At 54.6% G+C, this 24,469-nt stretch overlaps 2 protein-coding genes and 1 pseudogene across 2 annotated transcripts; all 3 read left to right on the forward strand.

Annotated features, from left to right (window-relative positions):
• The first annotated feature begins 1,244 nt into the window (after nt 1–1,244).
• Nucleotides 1,245–13,034, forward strand: FN3KRP (fructosamine 3 kinase related protein). Its single transcript, XM_019735659.3, has 6 exons — nt 1,245–1,460; nt 8,438–8,592; nt 8,963–9,054; nt 10,113–10,195; nt 11,530–11,652; nt 11,866–13,034. Exons 1-6 carry the CDS (start codon nt 1,320–1,322, stop codon nt 12,202–12,204), a joined length of 933 nt encoding a protein of 310 aa, XP_019591218.3. The 5' UTR covers nt 1,245–1,319; the 3' UTR covers nt 12,205–13,034.
• On the forward strand, nt 1,589–8,438 carry LOC109449419 (thioredoxin reductase-like selenoprotein T pseudogene; annotated as a pseudogene).
• A 1,764-nt stretch (nt 13,035–14,798) lies between the features above and the next one.
• FN3K (fructosamine 3 kinase) lies at nt 14,799–23,606 on the forward strand. Its single transcript, XM_019735661.3, has 6 exons — nt 14,799–15,392; nt 17,288–17,439; nt 18,556–18,647; nt 18,994–19,076; nt 22,270–22,392; nt 23,184–23,606. Exons 1-6 carry the CDS (start codon nt 15,252–15,254, stop codon nt 23,520–23,522), a joined length of 930 nt encoding a protein of 309 aa, XP_019591220.2. The 5' UTR covers nt 14,799–15,251; the 3' UTR covers nt 23,523–23,606.
• The last annotated feature ends 863 nt before the right edge of the window (nt 23,607–24,469 follow it).

A 24,469-nucleotide genomic window follows, 5' to 3' on the forward strand; every position in this document is an offset into this window, starting at 1 on the left:
AGGTTGGTCCTAACAATTTGCAAACAGAACTTTTTTCATCAGCTCTTAGTCCTTAAATCTTCAACCTTCCAGGTCTCAATTATTATTTATTTGTTCATTGTTTCAGGAAATTCAGTAAGAATTTGTTAAAATTCTGTGCATCATGCTAAGCATTGGGAAACAATGGTGAATGTGGGGCACGGTGCCCAGATATTTGGTCAAACGTTATTCTTGATGTTTCTGTGAAGGTTTGTTTCATGAGATTAACACTTAAATTGGCTGACTCTCAGTTAAGCCAATTACGCTGCATAATGTGGGTGGTCGTCATCCACACGCAGTGACCGCCTGACTAGAGCAGACTGTGACCTCCCCCAAAGGGGAGGGTGTGCTGTGGGCACAACTCTCCAGCCTGCTGGCCCACCTACCCTGTGGATTTTGGTCTTCCAGCTCCACAATTGTGTGAGCTGATTCCTTATAATAAATCTCTTTATATACACAAAATCTGTTGGTTTGATGTCTCTGGAAAACCCTGACTGATCGGGGGAGCAAAGCAGACTTTTTTCTGCCCTCAAACCACTAAAAACAGATGATAATTGCATAATCATGTGCAAAAAACCCCAAATCAAACCAAAACAAAAAACTAAAGTGCCACTCCTCAGGGTGTTGCAGGAGACTTCCAGGTGGGGGAAAGCCCTGGTGAGGTGTGACCGCCTGACCTTGAGATCTGGAGCTGAAGAGACCTGACAAACAAGGGGACAATGGCGGCCCGAGCAGAGGAAATAGAGAGCAGCGATTAGTGGGCGGGAGCAGGGTCTGTTCCCCAGACCAAGGGCAGGCCAGTGGGCAAGGGCAGGGCACAGTCAGGGTAAGACAAGAGTCAGGGTCAGGGTCAGGTCAAGACAAGGGTGGGAGCAAGGCAAAGGCCAGGGCAAGGGCCACACTAGGTCAAGGACAGGTCAAATGCAAGGTCGGGCAGGAGCTGGGCCAGGACTAGCGTAGGAAAAGCCGCCGGAGACCCTCCGGGACTCGGTGAAGCGGCAACACGCTCCCGCCCTCACCCCGACGTCGTCCCGCCCCTCACCCAATCCCCGCTCGTTTCCGCCGCTCGGTCCCGCCCTTCACCGAATCCGCGCGCGGCTCCGCGGCCCGGTCCCGCCCCTTATCCAATCCGCACGCGGTTCCGCGGCCCGGTCCCGCCCCTTATCCAATCCGCGCGCGTCTCCGCCGCTCGGTCCCGCCCCTCACCGAATCCGCACGCGGCTCCGCTGCCCCCGCGCGTCTCCGCGCCGACGCCGGCGTCTCGGTACTTGAGGTGGAGCCGCAGTTGCCGCGCAGGGAACATGGAGGATCTGCTGAGGCGGGAGCTGGGCTGCGGCTCCGTCAAGGCCACGGGTCACTCAGGGGGCGGGTGCATTAGCCAGGGCCAGAGCTACGACACGGATATAGGACGAGTGTTTGTGAAAGTGAACGCCAAGGCGGAGGTCAGGGCCGCTGCGGCGGGGGCCGCGATGTGGGGTCCGGGGTCCGGGCGGGGGCTCGAGGGCCGGCCGGGGGCCGCGATGTGGGGTCCGGGGTCCGGGCGGGGGCTCGAGGGCCGCTGCGGCGGGGGCCGCGATGTGGGGTCCGCGGTCCGGGCGGGGGCTTGTGACCCGGGCCCTTGTCTGAGGTCCAGGGCGGGGGCCGTCACAGCCGTGGCCGCAGTGCGGTGGCCCTTGGTGGCCTCGTCTGTACCGTCCGGCTGTGTTGGGCGTGTCTGGGGCCGGCGCCGCGGGCTCAGCCCTGCGTGGCCGCAGAAACCCCGGGGAGGTTTAGCGGCCCGGCCCGGCCCGGCCCCGCGCGACCAGCCTCCGGGCGCCGGAGTGGACGGCAGTGCCGCGGGCGGCTTTCCCGTGACTGACGTGCCGCTGCTGTGAGGAAACGCGTTCTGTTTGGCGAGTCGCGCGCGGACGGGCCGCGGAAGCCGCCCCTCCTGGGCTGTGTTCGGACTTGCGGGGGTCAGAACCCGTGCTGAGTTATCGCCGGGAACTGAGCCGCTGCCTCCGTCGTCTGGGCTGCTGGGCACCCGCCCGTGGGCAGCCTAAGCCGCGGACGGTCAGTTCTCGCGGGTCTGGAGCCGGGGCCCAAGCGCAAGTCCGGTGACAGCCCACGTCCACGGTGCCGAGGCGGCTTCAGCGCGGTGTCCGCAGCCCGGAAGCGCCGCGGCCGCTCGGGGCCTCTTCAAAAGGGCTCTAGTCCCATCACGAGGGTCCCACCCCTGAACCTCGTCGCCCGACACCCCACCTCCTAACGCCGTCACACTGTGGGCTGGGTTTCCACGGGGGGATTGGGGACGAGCAGTCAGTGCATTGCAGCCACCCACTCCCTTGTGTGTGTAACTTTTCTCCCAAGGGCTGTGTAGAAAATAGGTGAGTGGCACTTACTCCTGGTCCTGCTGTCCCTTTACGCAGTTTAGGGGGTCGCTGCTGGCAGCTGGGAGGCCCAGCCTGGCGCCCACAGGCCGTGATGCCTCGTCTCCAACAGGCTGACGTGCTTGAGGTGCTTACAGGGCCAAGTCCTGCGTGTCGCACACCATGGCGGTGCCTTCATCCTTAGAAACGGGGATCTCTCTGAAGTGCTCTTGTTCTCTCGACACCAACCGTCGAGCTTTGTTCTACAGAGGTCAGCTGCATGTCATCCTGTACACACGCCTTTCAGAGGGATCTGTCAACGATTCGTCCTTGAAGTTACTGGCACATGGATTTGCCCCGAGCACGTCTAGTGTCGTGGCAGCATTTCTTCCTTCCTTTCTGCTGCGGGGCTTCCCTGGGCGTCTTCCCTCTTGTGGGCGCCCTTCTTTGTCAGGCCTGTATCCCCACCTTCACTGCACTTGTAGTAATTCCAAGCTCTGTGTTGATTACAGGGGAAGCAAATATTTTTTGTTGATCAAAATGGAACCACTTGGTGATGCTTTTTACACATTGTTCTGCTATTTTGGGGGTTCTTTTTATTTTGTCATCCAAGTCCATTTTCTTGGTACTTTGCTAATTCTTAACTTTGCTGGTAAGTTCCTTCCAGTCCTTTGGTAGCTAGTTCCAAATCCGTCATTTTCCAGCTTGCTCTGGAATACAATGTGTGAGTTATGCACAGACATTGGCCATAGCATAAACATTTGCTGTTTGGGTGGAAAATAGGACTCTTTATGCTTCATCTTTTAGGAGGTGGAAATGTCTTTTTCCAGACTACTAAGAAAGACTGCTTGGGCGGCTCAGGCTTGGTTTGGGCTGTCTGCAGTGTCAGCATGAGGGCGGCTGAAGTGGCTGGCTGGGGTAAGATGAGGCTTTTGCTACTGCTCCTGGCGGCAGCGGTGGCGGTGGCCCTCAACCAACCTGGTGGCGTGCCTAGCAAGAGATTAAAGATGCAGTACGCCCCGGGGCCACTGCTCAAGTTCCCGATTTGTGTTTCCTGAGGTTATAGGTGGATGTCTGAGGGGTGCATGCGGGTTATTAGCCAGCGGTACCCAGACATCCACATTGAAGGAGAGAATGACCTCCCTCAACCAATATATAGACACATAGCACCTTTTCTGTGAGTCTTCAAACTAGTATTAATAGGCTTAATAATTGTTGGCAAGAATCCGTTTGCTTTCTTTGGCATGCAAGCTCCTAGCATCCGGCAGTGGGGCCAAGAATATAAGGTTTATGCATCTATGATCGTTCTTCTTGAGCAACATGATTGAAAACCAGTGTATGTCAACAGGTGCATTTGAGATAACTTTGAATGATGTACCTGCGTACCTGTGTGCTGGAATCTGGTCACCTTCCATCCACGCAACAGCTGGTTCAAATTCTTGACAATGAAATGAAGCTCAATGTGCGTACGGATTCAATCCCACATCGTGGGTCATAGCCCCACCTGTCAGCACTGAAAACTCTTTCACATTAAGGGATTTTTGCAAGAGCAGCGTGGCTGACACAATGAAGGCCTGTACTGAAGACAGCAAGCTGTTAGTACAGACCAGATGCTTTCTTGGCAGACACGTTGGACCTCTTGGGAAACCTCAATGCAAGACAGTTTTTCAGCGCTGGCAGACTTCGGAATTCGGCACATTCGTGGAGTGCAATAATACTGTATAGTGTTTTTTTTCTTCCCCAAATCCACTAAGTTAATAGTTTTTTAAAAATGTGGACATTACTACTTGTACCTTTTTTTCTTAGTCACATTTGAAAAAAGTAGAAAAATGAGTTACAGTTTGATTTTTTTCAAAGATGTCTGTTAAATCTGTTGTGACTTTATATGAATTTTCTTTTTTTAGAGTTTAAAATTGATCTTTTTGCGAATACAGCTGAAGTTCTCAAATACTTTATAAGAGTTTTTCAGGTATCCTTAATTTGGTCGTGTTCAATTTGTATAGTTTTCAGAATACTGTAGCTTGTGACACTTTTGTCAGTGCATTATACAGGATTATGAGGGGAAATCCTATATATGTAGAGTACTCTACCGATTTGTGTGTATGCGCATGTGTGCCTGTGTGATTACCACAGAACTAGTAAAAACCAACTGCTTTTAAATCCTGTTATAATTCGTGTCTTGCCTAGACCAATCTAATGAGTTGATTACCTGGTCCTTTATACTCAATAAAAAACTAAGCAGATATAAGTTAAAAACTCTGAATTTATTGCTCAGCATACCTGTTAACATTATATCGAATAGTTGTCTGCTTAAATTTTTGTTTCTGACTTACAGATAATTTTGTAAGGGACATACTTCAGATTCACATACAAATAATCAATCATTTACCATGTTTAGAATAATTCAAACTCTCCTCACTAAAGTTTAGTTTAACCTCTCAACATTAGTGTTAGGTGAATGGAGATCACTTATCTAATAATTTAACTTTAACTTGCCTAACATCGTATGTCAGAATTTTATTATATTTGAGCAACAAAATTGAAAATTTTTTTACTCAGTGAATTTAGTCTTTCCAGAGTTCTAAAAAGACTGTAAGTGTAATTTAGCAGAAGTGGGACCATAATGTAGGAAAATCGTCCTATAGCAACATCATAACGTACTTCAGCGTCCACGTAACGTAGGAGTAGAAGTGGTGGGTCTAAATTTGTTAGTAAAGAGACTTAGGGAAAAGTTATGAGATAATTCAACACTGGGTCCACCAAAACACTTAGTACGTCCATATACTTTACTTTGTCTCTGAATGTTTGTTGAATGCATGTCTGGTAAGGATCATGATTGTGACAGCCTCGGGTGGAACATACTGTCATCTGTAGCTGACAAGAAGTTGGTCTGCGGGAAATTGATTAAGTGGCTTATCCTTTCAGTTAAGACTGCAGAACTGTTAACCCCAGTTCATATAGTGGCAAGAGTCAATACAGTTTAAGCTGGGGAGTTACAGGTTACTTTCATTCATGAGTAAGAGAATTTGATCTTTGACTAGGGCTGAAAACCTTGTAAACTTGATTTGTACCAGCTCAAACTTCCTGTCTTCTGCAAGTTGAACACACTGCTGAGCGTGTCTCGAGTTTTTCTTCAGCTGATGGACATTCCACTAGTGACATAGTTCACCTTTTGGCATTTAGACCTTTCAAACCGGAGCCTGGGATGTTCCCATGTATCTGACAGGTTAACCATGAAGAACCTAAGATTTGATTCTAACTTTTTCCATGTTTGCCTTGGGTGAATAAATTGTCTTTTAGAGAATAGCTTTAGGTGGCTTAGACAATGGTAAAACTCAGCTATTCTGTTGACACCCATCTCAATATTTTTGTTTTGTCTTTGGCCATATTTAAATCTAGGATTTAATGGAATCTAGTGAAAAAAATAATGGGAAGTATGAGTATAAAAAGGTAATTTTAAGGAAAAAGGGAAAGTTAAAATGAAACTATTTAGAATGTAGTTTTATTATATTGCTAACATTTCAGAATTTATTAGTTCCTTACAAATTTGTCTGGCTGTGTAGTTTATAAATGTCTATGTAATATATTAATTAGAAGACCATAGAAAATGACAGCAGGTTGGCTGATGTTATTGCGGTTTTTACCACAGTTGCTATTGTGGAAGAAATTATTTGTTAGATTAAAAACAAATATGTTGGCAAAAAAGAAAAAAAAAGACGACTTGGTAGCGCTTCCATTTTCCTCCTCGCCTCCACTCGAAGGAGTTGCCCCTCTTGATTATTTTTATCTGTCCTTTGCAGACTTGTGTAGTTGGTTTTCTCTCATACTCCTGCCTTAAATACTAGGTCTTTTGTAGCCCTCCATCCCCACTGATGCCTGCTTTTGCCTTGGCTCCGTTCCAGAGCAGCAGTGTTCTTCCGTGTACTCAGACGCTTAGGACCGTGATGCAGTAGCTGTTTCTGTTGGGGGGACCTCTGGTGGGTTCATAGATCCTCCTCCTTCACCTCTCCCTGCATTTCTTCAAGATTCTGTCCCTTACTTTACTCTTCAAAACCAGTGCTCTCGTGCAAAGGATGGCCAGGGCCCAGCAGTTTTCCCTTTGTCTTCTAAAGAGAATGCTCTGAAAATTCTTCTTAACTTTCTCCTCGGCGACTTTAGATCTGAAAGGTGGTGTAATGATACTTATGACGTGTTTAGAATGGACGTGTGTTAGCTGGTAACTTAGTTAATCATGTCAGTAAGCCCATGGTGCTGATACTATCATTGAGCCCAGCTTACAGATGAGGAAACTGAGGCATGGAGAGCTTATGTAACTTACCCACGGTCACAGAATTTGTAAGTATGAGAACATGTAGAAGAATGGCCGTGCTGGCCCCAAACTGGAAGCCCAGCTGTCCCTCAACATCAGACTGGGTGACCACATTCTGGAATATTCCCACAGCAGAGCTCTGTACAGCAGTGAGGTTAGACTGTTGACGCACCACAGTAGCAAATGCAGCCTGGAATAAAGAAGGCAGACCACCGCCTCTGTGTGCAGATGACAAAGCAGAGAAAACAAAGCTGCAGGGTGGGGACAGCAAGGGCAGGAACAGGACGCGCCTCTGGACAGAATGTCGACTGTGCTGCAGTCACGCGGATGTGCCGCCTGAGAAGTCTGAGTTGCAGGCTCTATTGCCTATGCTTCTGTAGCATTTGTCCTTTACAAAGAAAGAGACTTTAAAGGGAAGGAGTTATTTAGTCTGGAAAAGTGGGGAAGACTTCTCAGAAATCAAGCTGATAGTAAGTTGAAATCTGAACCATGACTTGGAAGGAGGTAACTTGGCCAAAGCCAGGGATGGTGTTCCAAGCAGATGTGACAGGACATGTGGGGGCTTTGGGGCTGGAGGAAGCGGGGGTCTGAGAAAGGAGAAGAAGGCTGCCATCCAGGAGCACGGTGTGTGTGTGCACAGAAGCAGGGAGGGGCCCTAAATGAGGGTGGAAAGTGGGTCTCGCCCGGCCCTGTGGGGCTGTCCTGCAGGAAGCAGGCGGGGTTGTTAGCTGGGGGTGTGTCCCCCGGGGTGGGCTTTGCCTTCCTAAGTATGACTGCAGTGTGGTGAGCAGGGAACCTGGTGAAGGGCGGTTGCTGTCGTCCCCAGGGAACAAGGACTTTTGCACTGGGATGGAAATGGTGGTCAAGATGATACAGTTTCCAGTACTAGGTAGGAGACGCCACAGAACTTGGTCCATTTAGGTGAAGTGACCCAGCCTCCTGGCATATGCAGACAGGGCCACCTGCAGCTGCGGGGCCAGGTGGTGGTGCTGAGCCGGGGCCCGCTGCCCAGTGCACGTAGGAGCCAACGCTGTGACATCAGCTTTTGAGAAAAGAAAAGGCTTTATTGTGAAGTGAAACAGGAGACAGGGCTCGAATCTGTCTCCCCAGTTGAGGGTTTGTGTGGCATTGAAGGGTTAGGGAAGGGCCGGCTGGTCGGCGGAAGTGCTGGCGTGGCCGGCTTCAGCTGGAGGGTCTTCCTGGACAATGGACCAGGCCGGCCATCGAGTTCCAGTCAAGTCCCAGCTCTTTGGTCCTGGGTGTGGATGTGAAGCTCGGGTTCCAGGCGTTGTTGAAGTCAGAAGTCCCCTCTGTGCGTGCTTTGGCTGCATGACGGTTGGTCCTATTGTCCCTGACAGACAAGTGAGGATGTTTTTAGTAACAGGGTAAGGCCTGTTTGAGCGGGTTTTACGGTCATGGTGGACAGGGCTGTGGGGGAGACGCGTCTGAGGACGCCCCACATGCACAGACCCACCCTGAAGCAGCATTTCTGGTAGCCGCCCACCTCTTCCCCCTGCGGAGAGTGTGGGCTCAACGATACATAAGAATGCAGTCCCTCACTAGACAGGACAATCCGTACAGCCGTTCACCTTCAGAACATGTCACCTTCTGAACAGCCGAGAAAGCTGTCTGTGTCTTGAGTCTGCAGTCAGGAGAACCTTGATCTAAAATTGTAATTCTCCAGAAAACATGTCTACACAGACCCTTTCCAGAAGTAATCTCACTCCCTCCTCTTTCCCGTCCTCCATTATTTTTCTGACAGGCTAAAAGAATGTTTGAAGGTGAGATGGCAAGTTTAACCGCCATCCTGAAAACAGACACGGTGAAAGTGCCCAAACCCATCAGGGTTCTTGCTGGCCCGGGCGGCGGCGGCGCCGTGCTGGTGATGGAGCACGTGGACATGCGGTCTCTGAGCCGGTGGGTCTTGGCCCCGTCGCTTTTCCTCTGAGTGGGTCCTTCACACTGGAAGCTTATATTTGGGGGGTATCATTCTGAGGGTGTGATAGAAGGAACCTGCCCCCCCCACACATCGTGTTCTGCACGTTCTCTGCAAGCCCCAGGCAAACGGGAGGGAGGCATCTCGGTGCAGTGGTGACAGGCCGTGGCTGCAGGCTCATGCTGCTGGGAAAGACCGTCCAGTGATCAGGGCACTTCATCTCCCCCTGGCTTCCCCCACACAGACTTTGTAGCCTCACCATGTCTGACCTTCCATATGTGGCCTGAAACTTTCAGGTGGATGTACGTCCGCGTTGGTGTCATGCTTAATGGCTGCCTTTTGGTTTCACAGTCATGCTGCCAAGCTGGGAGCCCAGCTCGCGGCTCTGCACCTGGATAACAAGAAGCTGGGAGAGAGGCTGCAGAAGGAAGCTGGCACAGTGGGTATGGGATTCTGTGGGCCAAGAGGGGCCCTGTCCGGGGGAGGGCATTTGGGTGTGTGTCTCTGCTGCAGCCATGTGAGGGTCAGACCTGGGTCGATGCCAAAGCAAAGGAAAGCCAAGCCCAGGGTCGCGTGTTTGGGGTGCAGGGAACACAGTCGTCAGTACAATACTGTATCCCAGATGCATTGGAAAGACAGGAAACATTTCCTGGACTCAAAACCCCACCATATCTGGGTTCCTTTGACCTCTCACTCCCCAGAGGAGAGTCTTTCAAAGTTTCTCTGGCTTTCCATCCAGTGCCTTTCTCTAAGACAAATCATACATGAGGCTCAGAATGGCCGCCCTCACCGCCAGCACTTAGTGCAGTGTTAGCACTGAGAGTGCCTTCTATGTTTTCATCATTTCACTTTTGATAATCCACGTGCAGCATGTATAGTAACTCTGCTCAGCAGAGCAGCTGACACCGGGAACATAGCTGAGCATCTTCTGTGCTGGATACACAGATCCTATCCTGTGACAGTCTGCGTGCTGCACAGATAGATCCTGACAGACTCCTGTGAGAATCAGCTCTAGACAGACTTCTGTCACTCTCCTGTCCTGTGAGACTCCATGTGCGAGACAAACAGATATATTGCTCAACCTGTTCTGTGCCTTCGAAGCTACAGGTAGTTCAGTCCTTTAGGATTTGCAAGGTGGAGACATAAACAGCACAGCCATTTATGTTTCACAGATGGCGGGGGCTGAGCTGGTCACTGACCGCCGTCCTGTCCTGATGTGTCACGGTGGATTTTTTCCCTCAGTTTCTGGACATGGCATCACTCCTCTGAGCATTCTCGGCGTCTCTCCTGGAAAGTAGTGGGTGTCCTTGATCGCTCAGTTTGATGGAATAGGCTCTGTTCTTGGGTCCCTAGTTACAGTGGAGACCAGGACTCTGTGTGTCTCTGGATGGGGACACGAGGTGGAGCAGGGCATGCTGACGTCAGTCCCCAAGCTACTCTGAGCTCCAAGAGTGGGCCGGGGGGAGACGAGTCGCCCGTCTCGTTTCCTTTTGCTTTCCAGGGAGAGGAGGTGGGCAGGTGGAACGGCCCTTCGTGGACCAGTTTGGATTTGATGTGGTGACGTGCTGTGGCTACCTCCCCCAGGTGAGTGACACCAGCCTTTGGCCTCTGTTTCCGAATCAGCTCGGCTGTTCAGAACTAGGTGGGGAAGGCTGTGAAATTTAGTAAAAGTCTTGGCTCCAATTTTTTCTTTGCTAATTTTTAAGATGTTAACTTGAGGTTTACCTACCTCATATGTTAGGTAAGCTCAGAAGCAGAAGACCAGAAAATAGGGTGCTGGATTCAAGGGGGGTGAAAATTAGAAATTAGAAAAATAGTTTATTTTCATCCTTTTTTTTTTTTTTTAAGGAAGGCGCAGCTCACAGTGGCTCATGTGGGGATCGAACTGGCAATCTTGGTGTTATTAGCACTGCACTCTAACCAAATGAGCTAACCAGCTGCCCTGAAAAATGGTTTATTTTAAATAGTAAGCTCTCAAAGACAGCATAACGCAAAGGGATTGTAACTCAGTTTTACGGTTGCTTGGTTGGCTCCCGGGGAATTTCAGCCTGGGGCAGTCTATTTGGTGTCCAGCACGTGCACAGTGATTAGGGTGTGGCTGAGCTGTCATAGGAAAGGCAGGCAGCTTCTTGGAAGGGGGACTCGAGGAAACTTCAGGCAGAGCCTGGGGGGCCCGGGGCTCAGTGGACACAATGGAGCAGGTTGTCCATTCCCACCTGCGGTGGCAGATGGCTGACAGCTGGGCCTCCTGCTCTGCTGGCGCTCCGCTGGCTCCCCTTTCTCTCCTGACTCGTGGGCTGTATGTGAGTGTGTGCATCTGTGTGAGTACACGTGTGCATGCGTGACCAGTGCATGCGCGTGTGCGTGACGGCCCGTGGTTTGGCATCACGCACTGCTCCTCGTGACCAGTGCATGTGCGTGTGCGTGACGGCCCGTGGTTTGGCAGCACGCACTGCTCCTCGTGCTGCTCTTCTCGTGCGTCTGTCTTACTTCCCTCCTGGACGGCCAGTGCCTGTGGCCTGGGCAGCCTCTGAACGGGGCTCCACAGGACTTCTCGCCATCACACTCTGGAGAGCGCACCTCTAGCTGCCTGGCGGGGGCTGGGGGGGTCGTCCGTGGCCAGTGGTGGCCAGAAGTGAGCCACTGGGGTCAGGGCAGGCCAGCAGCTCTGGCCTCTGGTCCTGTGTGAGTATAGATGGAAGGACGACGGCCTGGAGCTCTTCAGAGGGGACCGTGTTGCTCTGCTCCGGGGACCGTCCCCTCGCTTCCCACAGCTCCTGGGACAGGGTCAAAGTCCCACTGCGTCCATGAGGTCCCAGGCTGCCTACTCAGCCCCACCCCTCCCACACTGTCCAGCTCTTTGTGCTTCGGGCTCCCTCCGTCAGTCCTGGCTTTGTCCTTCGCTGTCGCCTGTGCAGGTGAACGACTGGCAGAAGGACTGGGTCGCATTCTATGCCCAGCAGCGCATTCAGCCCCAGATGGCCATGGTGGAGCAGGGGTCTGGGGACAGGGAGGCCCTCGAGCTGTGGTCTGCTCTGCAGGTGAGCGGAGCCCCGCCATGCCCTGTGCCCACCGTGCCCTGCAGCCACCACAGGCCACGGTGGGTCTGGGTCCGGACGGGAGGCTGGCTAGTGGGGTGACTGTGGGTATCCCCGCACCTGCCTGAGCCGAGTGCGTGAAGCCCTGCCTGGAAGAGCGTGAGTGTCCCTCCCGTGCCCCTGCTGCTGCTTTGCTGAGGCGTTTCCTCCCTGCAGTTGAAGATCCCGGACCTGTTCCGTGACCTGGACATCGTCCCAGCCCTGCTCCACGGGGACCTCTGGGCAGGAAACGTAGCCGAGGACTCCGCTGGGCCGGTCATTTTTGACCCGGCTTCTTTCTACGGCCACTCGGAGTATGAGCTGGCAATCGCCGGCATGTTCGGGGGCTTCGGCCGTTCCTTCTACTCTGCCTACCACAGCGAGATCCCCCGAGCCCCCGGCTTCGAGAAGCGTCTGCAGCTGTACCAGCTCTTCCACTACCTGAACCACTGGAACCACTTCGGATCCGGGTACAGAGGGTCCTCCCTCAGCATCATGAGGAGCCTCACCAAATGAGCTGGCTGTCCTCGGGGGCCTCGGGCTCCCGGGCGCCTCCACGTTCCTGTCCACCTGGGCTCCCTCGTTTCTTCACACGCCGGGAGTCACTTCAGACCAGTTCCCGAGCCTTGGAAAGTGCGTAGTGTCCCAGAAGAAAGGTAGCATCCTAAAGATGGACGCTTTGTCCAACTTCATAGCTGGATAAAACGGCACTACACGCGTGATGTGAACACAGGGACCTGAGGTGGCGGGAAGTGGCCGGTGTGACAGGCTCCGCTGCTGAGGACACCTTTCCGCCAGCTCCTCCTGTCTCACTCTGGAATGACTGGTGTGCAGGGCGATGCTTCCTGAAGGGCTATGCTTGGGTCTAGACGTGAGACCGTCCTACCACGAGCATCCTGCAATGACCAGTCCCAAAGTCGGGCACATTCCATTGCTTTCTGTCCCCTCTGGGCCAGCTGCAGGCTGAGCAGGTTTGGAGATGCTTCTGGGAGTGACCAAACTGCCAGCCACAGGGTGTCCTCAGTACATCTGGGAGCCGTTGACTCACTCCTCGTAGCACCCCAGCTTGTCTGCCGCGCCTTGAAGCTTGCGGAGAGTCATTGCTTCGCATCAGAGAAAACGGCGCTAAGCAGTGTTTTCGCTCCTCCAGTTGTGCGGTGATGAGAAACATTCCAGAGGCACTGATGCCAGTAAATCCTTTTGCATAAACTTTCAGTAGTTTCAGTGATGCAAGAGATTGTTTCCCTCATTGAAACTGTAATTCACTGTTTTTCCCAGCTGTTTGCCAAGAAACCTTTGTAATGTCTTATGACAATAAATAGCTTCAACTGCTGTTTCTTAAAAGAGCAATTTTCCCGACTTTGTTTGGTGAGAGAATAGCTTCACAGTACGGACAGGGGTAGCCTGGGACTACCTAATATTAGACTGGGGCTCGGTTTAACTGCTGTCACCTGTGAGGTTCGGCGAACAGCGATCAGAGTGGTGCAGGAAGCGGCCGGATCACAGCCATCTCCGAATTCCGAGGAGGGGGCAGTGGCAGAATTCCCTTCCCGTGGGACCCCTTTGTTTACATTGCAGAGCGAACCCTATTTCTTGGCAAGCCTTGGGGAACTTGGTCTCATGGACTCGGGCATCTGGCTTCTGAAGAGCCTGAAGCTCGTGTGGACCCTTCTGTGTCTTTGTTACGAGTGCGGCATCCTTCCCCACCCACCAGGCATGCTGGGCGCCTCTCCTTCCCAGCCTCCGTTGGCCCCTTCCCCCCCCCCCCCCCCCAGTGTCAATTTTACTTCTTGGTTTTTATCAAATTTGCCACGACATTGCATCTTGGTGGTCTGAATATTAAAGCTCTTCATTTTGGGGTGAGGGGAGCCATCTGCCTGAGGGGCGAGCTCCCAGGGCAGTTCTGGTGGAGGCCGGGACGATGGATGAGCACTGACACTGGCACAGCCTCCATGGCCCCTGCCCACTCCAGGCTGCAGCCAGGGCCTCAGGACCCGCCCCTGCCCTGGCTGCCTGGTTCAGAACCGGCGGTTGCGATGGCCCTGGGGCTCGTGGTCCACCCTGCCATCCCGGTGCCCCTTTTCTGAGCAGTGTTACAAGTCTCCCCTGAGGCTCGCTCCACGCGGAGCAATGGGACATTGCCCGGCTATGGGCTGTGTTTTCCTTCTTGGTGCCACTGGACTCCGTCTTCACAGTTGGGGGTCTGAGGAAGCAGGAGGGTGACCCCACGGGTACCTTGGCCGGTCCTACCACCCAGAGCCAGCTCCCAGACACATTTCCCTTCCACAACGCCATCCTGAGAACTCGTCAGCCCCAAGTTCAGGTTCGACATAGGGCTGAGAGGTGCCTTCTGCACCTTGGCAGCTGTAATTCTGGCTCTCGGAGAACTGGAGGATCATGGGACTGGCTGTGGTGGGGAGGGGATTCACAGCTCACTGGGCTACTTGAATGTACCCAAGTCACTTGTCCCAGCTGAGCTGATCACATACCCAAACTCAAATGCAGGTTTGGGAGGAGGGCGGGGTGGTCGTGTGGTCCGAGGGCACACTTGGCATGTGTCATGCTGAGGATTCTGCGCTCGGACCCAGGGCTACTCAGCCGGGAGCCAGCAGGCCTGGGGAGCAGCCCTGTGTGCCTGAGTTTGGGACCAGTAAGATGTGCCACTGCCTGACTGTCACCTGCCACGTTCAGACCCTGCTTGGGCAAAGAGCCACAGACAGAACAGCTGTGGGGGAGGCCACAGGGGGCCCTTCCTACAGGGGGCCACGATCTCTCCCTTCCCCCCCCCCGCTCCTCGCAGTGACCTTGAGCACGTGTGCACACAGGCATTCATGCGTGCATGTGTGTGTGTGTGTATGTGCACATGTGTGTTCTGAATGTTCCTTCCCCAGGCAGTGGGTCTCTTATCAGGAGCCCCACTCCGGGTGGGTCAGCTGCCTGGTATCAGACACCCCAGAGCAGCTTCTATCTCTGATGGGCACCAGGCGCCCTGCTGAGCAAACCCAAGGCCAGCAGTGGGTGTCACTGGGCAGTGCCTGGGCCTGGCAGGACTCCGCCCAGACCCCCAGCCTCCAGTCCAGTTTCTCCTGGGCAGTGTCCTGTGTCACAGAGGTGGGAGGGGTCTGGGCCCAGGTCCTGTCAGAGTTCATGGAAGCTCTGCCCAGGGAGGTCAGGTCCTAGAGGCCCTTGAGCCACCCCAGTGGGTGGACCCCACCTGCAGCTGTCCAGGCACACTGACTGGACCCATGGGGAGGGCACCGCCCCCACTTCTGTGCCCCTCCTCCTCCTCCCCTCTTCCTCCCTCCTTCAGGCCTGGGTTCTTACCTCGCACGCCTGGCCTGACTGCGCCCCCTCCCAATAGAGAGCGCGCGGAGGGTGGCCCCAGCGGAGGCGGATCCGAGAGGCGGGACGCCGGAGAGCTCAGAATCCGTAGGCCGAGCGGACCAGGCGCCTCCCCCGCGGACAGCGGCCTGGGCAGCGACAAGCTTTCGTCCCTGGCCCGGTAGTCTGCGCCATCCCCGCGTCCCTCCCCGTGTTCCCTGGTCCCTGTGTCCCCCACCTTTATGGAGCAGCTGCTGCGGGCAGAGCTGCGCACCGCGACCCTTCGCCCCTTTGGGAGCCCGGGCGCTGGCTGCATCAGCGAGGGGCGCGCCTATGATACCGACGCGGGCCCTGTGTTTGTCAAGGTCAACCACAGGACGCAGGTGCGGGGGGCTGGAGCGTGGTAAGGGGTTGGGAGGAAAGAGGGTGGAGAGAGAGGTGGGAAGAGGGGCGGGGGTGGGCAGAGAGGGAGGGGGTGGGTAAGGGAGGATGGGGTGCTGGGCGCGAGGGCATCAGTTGAGGGGGCACCCGGCGAGGAGTCCCTTCCTAGGCCTGGCGTCGCTGCCTGGGGTCAGCCTGCAGCCTTGGAGCTGACAGCTGCAGGACCAGCAGGGCCCAGGCATATTCTGAGGGATCAGGGGTTTCATCAGCTGTAGGATATAGTCTAGCTGCCTTGCACCTGAGTTTTTGTTGTTTGGTTTAATTTCTGTACCCATCAAGCACCAGGGAGGTACAGCTTGGAGTGGCTTGGAGTCGTGGCTGCTTCTGCCAAATCCCTGGCCCCAGCTCTGGGCTTGGCTTTCCTGCAGCAGCTGCCTGTGTTCCTCAGCAGGTGGGGGCAGGCAGGAAGGGGCCAGGACCCCCCCCCCAAAGACCCCCAAAGACCAGGCTTGCGTCCCTGTGTTTGGACCTGGTTTCCATGGCCTGCTGACACTATTTCTGTTAAATATATGTGGAAACTACAGCACTTTACAAGTGGAGGACGTTAGCCATAGTGTGTGCAGCGGCCCTGACAGCAGGCCGCTCAGTGCCACTCCCCTTGGGCTGTGTGGGCCAGCCTCTGTGGGGGCGGCAGTGGTGGGGAGTGCCTGGCTGTGGGCTGGAGGGAACCCAGCGAGACCCCTCCTGGTCCCCTGCAGCACTGCCCACGTGTGTGGTGCCCAGGGGTGGGACTGGCCCAGCATCGCTGCTCTGTGGGCATCGGGACTGGCGAGGAGTCCGATTTCAGAACCAGAATCCCTTAGTGTGCTAGCCCCACCCTTGGAGAAGAAGTTTTAGGTTCTCCCTGGCCCCTGGAACCTTCCCAGCTGGACCCTGAAAGCCCCTCCAGGATGGGACCCTTCACCCTTGAGACCCTCAGCAGGGGCTCAAAGAACGCATGACAGCAGGTGACAACAGGGGACAAGTGTGGCCCTCCCTGCTTCTGGGACGCTCCCTGCTTCCTGGACACCTTGCCTCATTTCCCCCTCTGGCGCTTAGAATTAAAGGATGAATTTTTTGCTATGTGGACAGAGGAGCTTGGACTCCTTCCCAGGTTTGGGTCTCTAGCCCAAGGTGCTCACAAAACACATCAACAAGCACGTTTTTAACTGAGGCAGAGTGTCTCTAGGTGACAGTCCGCCTAATTTAAAGTTGGGGTATTTGTGGGAAATGATTTAGAAATGGGAAGCTCCTGGGGCCCAGTGGAGGCTGTTATCCTGCTTTGGGGCGGGTGCAGGGCTGCTTTGCAGCCCCCAGGCCCTGCTGGGTGTTTGCCTCAGGGGGCCCTGGAATGGAGGCCTGGCCCAGCCACCTGGGGCCTCCCAGTCCCAGTCCCTGGGGCAAGCCACCCCAGGCCACCCTAGGCCTCTCCTCCCTTTGCTGTGATTGCTTGAGGCAGTGAAGGGGGCAGGCAACCTGGAAGCGTCTCAGGCCCAGCCCAGCCCCTCCAGTGACCCAGGCTCCCACCACCCCTGGCATCTCGCAGCACCCCACAGTGCCCCAGCACCCCCGGAACCTCCCTCCCTCTCAGAGCAAGTGCTCCCTGCAGGGGCGTCAGCAGCCTGCCCACCCCCAGCCCCAGCTTAGCCTCAGCCTTGCAGCTCCACCCATCCTGGTCCTGTGTCCTATGTGCAGGGGCCACGTCACATCTAGTCTCTGAGGGGCCGCTGCCTTGCTCCCCAGCCCGTTTTCAGTAACTGACAGCCCTGGGTGCTTGTGTCCCCTCATGGTGGCTTCTGTCCAGCCTGGCTGTAGAGGCCCCTGCTGGAGCCAGAGCTCATGGTGTGTTCTGGTGCAGGCCCGGCAGATGTTTGAGGGGGAGCTGGCCAGCCTGGAGGCCCTCCGGAGCACGGGCCTGGTGAGGGCGCCGCGTCCCATCAAGGTGTTCGACCTGCCAGGAGGCGGGGCCGCCTTTGTGATGGAGTATCTGAAGATGAGGGGCTTGAGCAGGTGAGAATGTGTGCGTGCACGGGTGCGTGTGTGCGTGTGTGTGTGTACATGTAGGCACATGTGGGGTGTGCATGTGTGTGCATGTAGGCACATGTGGGGTGTGCGTGTGTGTGCGTGCATGTAGGCACATGTGGGGTGTGTGTGTGTGTGCATGTAGGCACATGTGGGGTGTGTGCATGTAGGCACATGTGGGGTGTGCGTGTGTGCATGTAGGCACATGTGGGGTGTGCGTGCGTGCATGTAGGCACATGTGGGGTGTACGTGTGAGTATGTGTGGCAGCGATCCCACCTGCCACTCTCAATGGTGACCAGCAGCCCTTACTTTCTGGTGTGCGACTGGTTTTAGGTAAGTTTGGCTCCAGTGAAGCCACAGCAAATAAGTGTGTTTGAACTGCCCGTTGCCTGTGGTGCAGAGTGCACCTGCCCCAGCTTGAGTTTGGCACAGTGGCCTCTGGTCTAGGAATCACCTGAGGTCCTTAAAGGTATGTGTATTCACTGTAAAAAAAATAGGTGGAAATACAAACTCATGTAAAGAAGACATAAAGCCACCCATAATTCCAGCAACAGGGACCAGCCACCACTGACGTTTTCATGTGTGATTATCATCCTTGTCTTTTGAAAAAAGTGTACCTCAATTTTTGGGGGTGACATTGGCTAATAACGTTCTGTAGGTTTCAGGTGTACAGCTTCGTCCCACACCGCCGCACGCCCCGTGTGCGCCCAGCCAGAGGCTGGCCGCGGTCTGTTGCCGTGTATTGACCCCCTTTGCCCTCTTTGTCCTTCCCCCACCCCCGCCCCTCTGGTCTGGTCTTTTTCTTATATGTGGTTTGCATCTGTTCTCCCCAAAACGGGGAGCTGGCTTTTTACCTAACACGACCTTCTGCGCATGTGTCCCCACGTCCCCGCAGCTGCAAGTTCTTTGCGCAGCCCCTCTGCTTTCCCTCGCGCGGTGACTGGAGGCTGCTCCATGTCTTGGAAAGCGTCGTTGCCTGCAGTTCATTTCTCAGTTTTTAGAGCATGGGCAGTCATTTTTAGGGTATTTCAGACGTTTCTAAAACTGGAGCATGCTAGCCGGTTGTTTCTGACTTGAAAGGGCTGCATTTCTCCTTTCCCCAGCCAGGCAGCGAAACTCGGGGACCAGGTCGCGGACTTGCACCTGTATAACCAGAAGCTCAGGGACAAGTGGAGGAAGGAGGAGCACACAGTAGGTGCGTTCAGGCGCTTTTGTGCGCCCCGGGAGGGGCTGGGGGGAGGCGTCTCAGGACCCTTGGGCTGTGCACCATCTCCCTCCGCACACGCAGTGAAAACAAGGTTGCTAGATGGGGATTTTGGTGGAGCCGACAGACACGTAGGATTGGCCCACGAGTCCTCTACCCCCGCCCTGCCATCCAGAGTGCTGAGGCGGGAGTGGCCGGCTCATCGCTAGCCCTAGCCCGGTGTGGTTCCTCTGCCCACCAGCATTCCAGCAGTGCAGCCCAGGCCTGTCCTGGCACCCACCTGCCCTCTGCTGGGTCTGGCATTTCCAAGAAAGATGACATCTCTTCCTGTTGACAGGCCGGAGGGCTGAGGGCGGTGAGCCCCAGTATGTGACCAAGTTTGGCTTCCACACGGTGACATGCTGTGGCTTCATCCCGCAGGTGAGTGCCTGGGTGAGGGTGCCCTGCTTAGCTGATGGCCATTCCCAAGGACCCTATGCTGGGCAGCCAGCCCTGTCTGTGCCAGCATGCCAGTCCCCTAGGCACCAGGAAGACTGACCGCCTGGTTTCTGAAAGTGGACAGTGAGTTGTGATACCTGGGGTGGGGGGCTCGGGGGTGCAGGCAGAAGAGCAGCAAAGCAGAGGGAAAAGCAGTTGCAAAGGCCACGTTTCCAGAGGGCATGTGATGAAGGGTGGCGGGTGGTGACTGAAGCAGTGTGCGAGGTCAGGGTTTAGGTCCTGGCTGCTGCATCCCTCTCCTGGAGCCTTTAAACAACGATCGGAACTATTGTGATGTAACTCAAACGACCAACTCGGCTACTTTAAAGTGGACAATTCTGGGTACACTCATGGTGTTGTGTGGCCACCATCACTGTCTAGTTTTAGGGCATTTTCATCGCCCCAGAAAGAAACCACGTGCCCACTAGTGGTTCTGCCACACTCCCCTGCTCTCACCCACTGGTAACCACTGATCTCTTCCTGTCTCCATGGATTTTGCTTATTCTGGGCATTTCATACCAGTGGAATCGCACAGTCGCCTTCTGTGTCTGTCCGTGGTGTGGGCAGAGGGCGGTGCTCCCAGTTTAATGTCACCGGGGCAAGTGTGAGGCAGATTCGGGTCCCAGCCAAGGGCAGCCCTCACGTGGGGGGCTTGTTAGCACCCCCCACTCTGCAGAAGCCGGCTCCCTCGCTGGGTACATCCCTGTCTGGGGCTGGTGATCAGCGCAGTCACAGTGGTCCCCACAAGTGTGGCTGAGCGAGGCTTGTCCTGCTGCAGATGTTGATTTTATGAGTGGTGGGGTCTCCAGACACTTGGTTGACCTCACACAGTGGCTTTTCCGACCGAGGAATGAAATCATTCGCAGAATCTCAGTGTGTGAAGCAGGTGAGAAGGGCTGGTTCGTGAGTACAGGGTGGTCCTTACGTGCCCCTTCAGACTCCAGGATCAATGAGCTGGCCAGGAAGGGGCAAGGCTCCAGGGAAGACACCGGCTCTGCCTCCTGGTGCTACGACATGATGGCCCTGGGGTAGTGCCTCGGATTAGCCCCAAATTCCAGGAGGCTCCCCGCTCCTTGGAGGGCGGCAGCCATTGGTGGCATGACCCCGAGGGTGGTGGCAGGCTTCTCAGACACCTAGTGCCCTGAGCCCCAGTGGGACCACCGGTGGGGTCGTGTGACATAGCTACGTGCTCGGCACCATTCTAAGTGCTGAACTCATCCAGTGGTCACAGCAACCTCTGAGGTGGTGGCATCACTGAGCCATTTTATAGGTGAGGACGCACACACAGAGAAGCCAAGGGATGCCCCTGAGGCCGTGCGGCTAGTGGATGGGAGGGCCAGGGTTTGGCCCACTGTCTGGCTTCAGAGCACCGGCCCTAACTGCCACACCACCCTGCCCCCGTCAAGGTGCACAAGAAATGCACTTCAGCTGTGCACCCAGGTGGCCCTGCCTGTGGCAGCTCGGGAAGGTCATGGCTTCCTGTGGGGGAGGGGATCATGGCCCCTCTGTCCTGGGGGAGGGACTGGGCTGGGTTTCCAGCTCCCAACACTCATTCTGTGTCTTTGTGACCTGGCCATCCAGAAGGAAGACAGAGCCTCAGACACAGGCCTGGTGGGGAACTAGGGCACGCCCCCCTGAGCACCTCAGGCTGTCTGGGGAGGGGCCTCCCACCTGCTCCAGGGATTCCTAGCACCAGGGGGGTGACCCGAGGGCTAAGCAACCACAGCACCCTGCACAGGGAGTGTCGCCATGCTAAGGACGCTGACCAAGGAGTGTGGCTCTGCTCTCTGGAACGTTCCTGCCCTCAGGAGTTGCACAATGTATAAAATAGTATAAGCTTTGCATCTTTAAAAACTAGCTCTACTAAGGTCTAAGGGACACAAAGCAAATCGCCTACTTAAAGTATACAGTTTGGTAAATTTTGACATGTACACACTGAACCACTCACCACAGTCAGGACAATGAGTATATATCACCCCCAGAAGTGTCCTCGTGCCTTCTGTCACCTCTCCCTCCCGCCGTCCACGCCTGATCTGCTTTCTGCTTTCTGTCACTATAGATAGGCTTGCATTTCGTGGGATTTCACATGAATGGAATCGTACAATATGTGCTCTTCTTGTTCTGGCTTCTCAGCACAATCATTTCGACATTCACCCGTTGCCGTGTGTGTCACAAGTATGTCCCACTGCATGGATAAACCAGCCTTTTTCTCTGTTCCCCTGTTGATGGACATCTGGGTGGTTTCCAGGTTTTGCTCACAAATAAAGCTGCTATGAACCTTTGTGTATAAGAGTTTGTGTAGAGAGTGCTTCCATTTATCGTGGGGAAATACCTGAGATGGAAATGACTAGGTCATATGATAGGTTCATATTTAACTTTTCAAGAAACCGCCCCACTCTTCCCCAGAGTGGCCGTACCTCTTAATCCCCACTGGCAGTGTGTGAGTTCCAGTTGTCCCACATCCTTGCTGCACTTGGTGTTTTCTGCTTTTAAAGGGCTAGCCATTGTGGAGAGTGAAATGTTTTCTCACTGAGGCTGCTTCCCCTGGTTAATGACGGAGCATCGAGTCACGAGCTCAGGGGCATAAGCATAAGCATGTAGGGTTACTGTGTCCTCGCCATCAGCTGACCCCATTCCCACTGTGAAACGACTTTCTGTTCCTTAACCTTGGTGGTACTTATCCTTGCTCTGAAAGCTGCTCTGTCTGATGTTAACACAGCTGCTTCAGCTTGCTTTTCACGAGCGGCAGCATGGTGTGTATCTTTCCTGTCCTTTTAACCTGTTTCTGTTTTTACGTAGGAAGTACATTTCTCCTCCATGCTTCTACTTGTGTCTTGCTTCCTTTTACCCACCTGTCATCTGCCATTTAAGTGGGGTATCTAGACCACTCACATCCAGTGTGCTTATTGATATGGTTCGGTTTGGATCTGTCATCTTGCTGTTCGTTTTTTATGCGTCCTAGCTGTTCTTTGTCCCCACTTTCCTCTTTATCTGCCCACTTTTGGATGAACTGGGTATTTGTAAGGCTCCCATCTTACCTGCTTTGTTGGCTTGCTGTAACATTTGCTGTGTTCCAGGGCGTGGGCACCTTTTCTGTGACACCAGCTGTGACACCAGCTTCCTTTTCCTTGTCTAGGTGAATGAGTGGCAGGACGACTGGTCCACCTTCTTCATCCGGCACCGGCTCCAAGCGCAGCTGGACCTCATTGAGAAGGACTATGGTGACCGGGAGGCATGCGAACTCTGGTCACAGCTCCAGGTGGGCACAGCAGTTACCCTCTGAGAGCGGGGCCTGCCACACTTGTGTGGGGCCAGAGTAGGGACCACAGAGCCCTGGAGTGGAGCTGGCCAAGTCGTGGACACATAGTGCCTGATGGCTGGCCTGACGGGGCAGTGGGAGGGGATGGGACGTGAGTGTGTCTGTCACCTGCTGGGTCACCAGGTACTTAACCTCAGACTTTGCTCATGTGAAACACGGGTGCCTGGCTTGTGAAGGTGGCACTCACTATTACTTTATTGCCCACTTCTACCCTCTTCTTCCTTTCTGCCGAAGCACGAGCGTCTCATCTCTTAGAGCAGATATGGCAGCAGATGCGACTAGTTTCAAAACACAACTCTCAGAATGTTAAAAACAGAACTGGCCTATCAATCTAGGGTGAGCATGCATCGGAAGAATGTTCTTTATCTCATTAGCAAAGTCACCGGTAGGATACGAAATTGGTACAGATACATATGTGCTGTGAAATAAGAGTAGTGGAGAAAGCTTGCTAAGTTGCATACAAAACACTCCCCTCAGGCGATATGGCTCCTGTTCCACAGGAGGATCAAAACATCCCCTCTGGGCTCCGTACTGTATGTAGGACACCACTGGGTAGTCCGTGGTCCGCGGTAAGACGAGGAAGGTTCCAGTCCTTGGAGGCAGAGGTTGTGTCTCTGGCCCTGGTGGATGGCGCCGTGCCTGAACCCACACAGACGCGAGGCCGGCTCTGCTTATTTCTCAGTATTGGCTCAGAGTCCCCTGATAACTGTGTCTAACAATTACTTCCTTAGGTGACGATTCCGGATCTGTTTTGTGGCCTAGAGATTGTCCCTGCCCTTCTTCACGGGGATCTCTGGTCAGGAAACGTGGCTGAGGACGATTCGGGGCCCATTATTTATGACCCGGCTTCCTTCTACGGCCATTCTGAGTTTGAACTGGCAATTGCCTTGATGTTCGGGGGGTTCCCCAGATCCTTCTTCACTGCCTACTACCAGAAGATGCCCAAGGCGCCCGGGTTCGACAAGCGGCTGCTGGTCTACCACCTCTTTAACTACCTAAACCACTGGAACCACTTCGGGAGGGAGTACAGGAGCCCAACGCTGAGCACCATGAGGAAACTCCTCAAGTAGCAGCCACCTGCCTGCCGGGAAGTAACGAGGGGCAGCACCGGTAGCCCCAGCTTCGGGACTAATAAACCAACGAGGCTTCCAGGATGGAGCGGCTGTGTGTCTGTTTCACCTGCGTCTCCATCCTCCAAGCAGTGGGGCTAATTTACAGGGTGCCCAGACCACCTGGAAGGCCTCCTACAGGCCCATTGCATTTCCTAAGCTGGGGGATTTGTTGTTTGGATATTTTCATGATAGTGGTACACAAGTTCACACAGACCTGGGGTTTGCCTGCGAGGAAACTGGTGTCACGCCCCCCTATGGACTCAGGGCTACTGTGTTTGGCTCAGGCAGAGTTGGGGACCAGATGGGCCCCACATCTTAAGCGGCGCCTCTGGGGCTGAGTGGGGCTCCAAGTCCGCCCTTGAGGTGGAACAGGTGGAAGGAAGGGCCCCCAATGTTGTGTGGACGGACCCGCTGCCCAGGCCGTCTCCTTCACTCCATTTTTCCGCTGGATAAAGAGCAGGGTGCAGGCAGGGAGAGAGCTTTGGCAGTGGGATGTCCAAGGTGGCCAGTTTGTTCTGGAAATCAGGGCTGTCACCGCCGAAGGCGTGGGCCTGGAGGCAGGCGGTGCCCGGGCAGGGTCTGCGGGGCAGGCGGCAGTCCACGTGTGTGACTCAAACGTCAGGAGATGAAGCCATCATCATTCCTCAGTAATTACTAATTATTTCGTGGCGGTACAGGCGCCCAAGTTTCTCTTCTCTGTAAAGCGTGGTTGTGTACCGAGCCTCGTGCCCCGCGCACACACGTGAGCCTGGTGAACCTCCCAGAGGGTCCACTCCAAATGCACCCTTCCAACATCCGACGGTCAGACACAGACGGCCATCGCGTGCAGAACTCACGTCTGCAGGATGCGATGGCCGTGATCGCATGCGCAGAGGAGGCCCGGGCGGCTGCGAACCCACGGCGGG

Source organism: Rhinolophus sinicus, chromosome 12, assembly GCF_057876585.1.
Source record: "Rhinolophus sinicus isolate RSI-liver-muscle chromosome 12, RSI-T2T, whole genome shotgun sequence".
NCBI lineage: Eukaryota > Metazoa > Chordata > Mammalia > Chiroptera > Rhinolophidae > Rhinolophus > Rhinolophus sinicus.

Excerpts from the sequence above, each read along its gene's own strand:
- FN3KRP (XM_019735659.3), top strand. The coding sequence starts at position 1,320 with ATGGAGGATCTGCTGAGGCGGGAGCTGGGCTGCGGCTCCGTCAAGGCC. Across the intron at positions 1,461-8,437 it reads AAGTGAACGCCAAGGCGGAG|GCTAAAAGAATGTTTGAAGG; the intron begins GTCAGGGCCGCT and ends TTTTTCTGACAG. Across the intron at positions 10,196-11,529 it reads GCTGTGGCTACCTCCCCCAG|GTGAACGACTGGCAGAAGGA; the intron begins GTGAGTGACACC and ends TCGCCTGTGCAG.
- FN3K (XM_019735661.3), top strand. The coding sequence starts at position 15,252 with ATGGAGCAGCTGCTGCGGGCAGAGCTGCGCACCGCGACCCTTCGCCCC. Across the intron at positions 17,440-18,555 it reads AAGATGAGGGGCTTGAGCAG|CCAGGCAGCGAAACTCGGGG; the intron begins GTGAGAATGTGT and ends TCCTTTCCCCAG. Across the intron at positions 18,648-18,993 it reads GAAGGAGGAGCACACAGTAG|GCCGGAGGGCTGAGGGCGGT; the intron begins GTGCGTTCAGGC and ends TCCTGTTGACAG.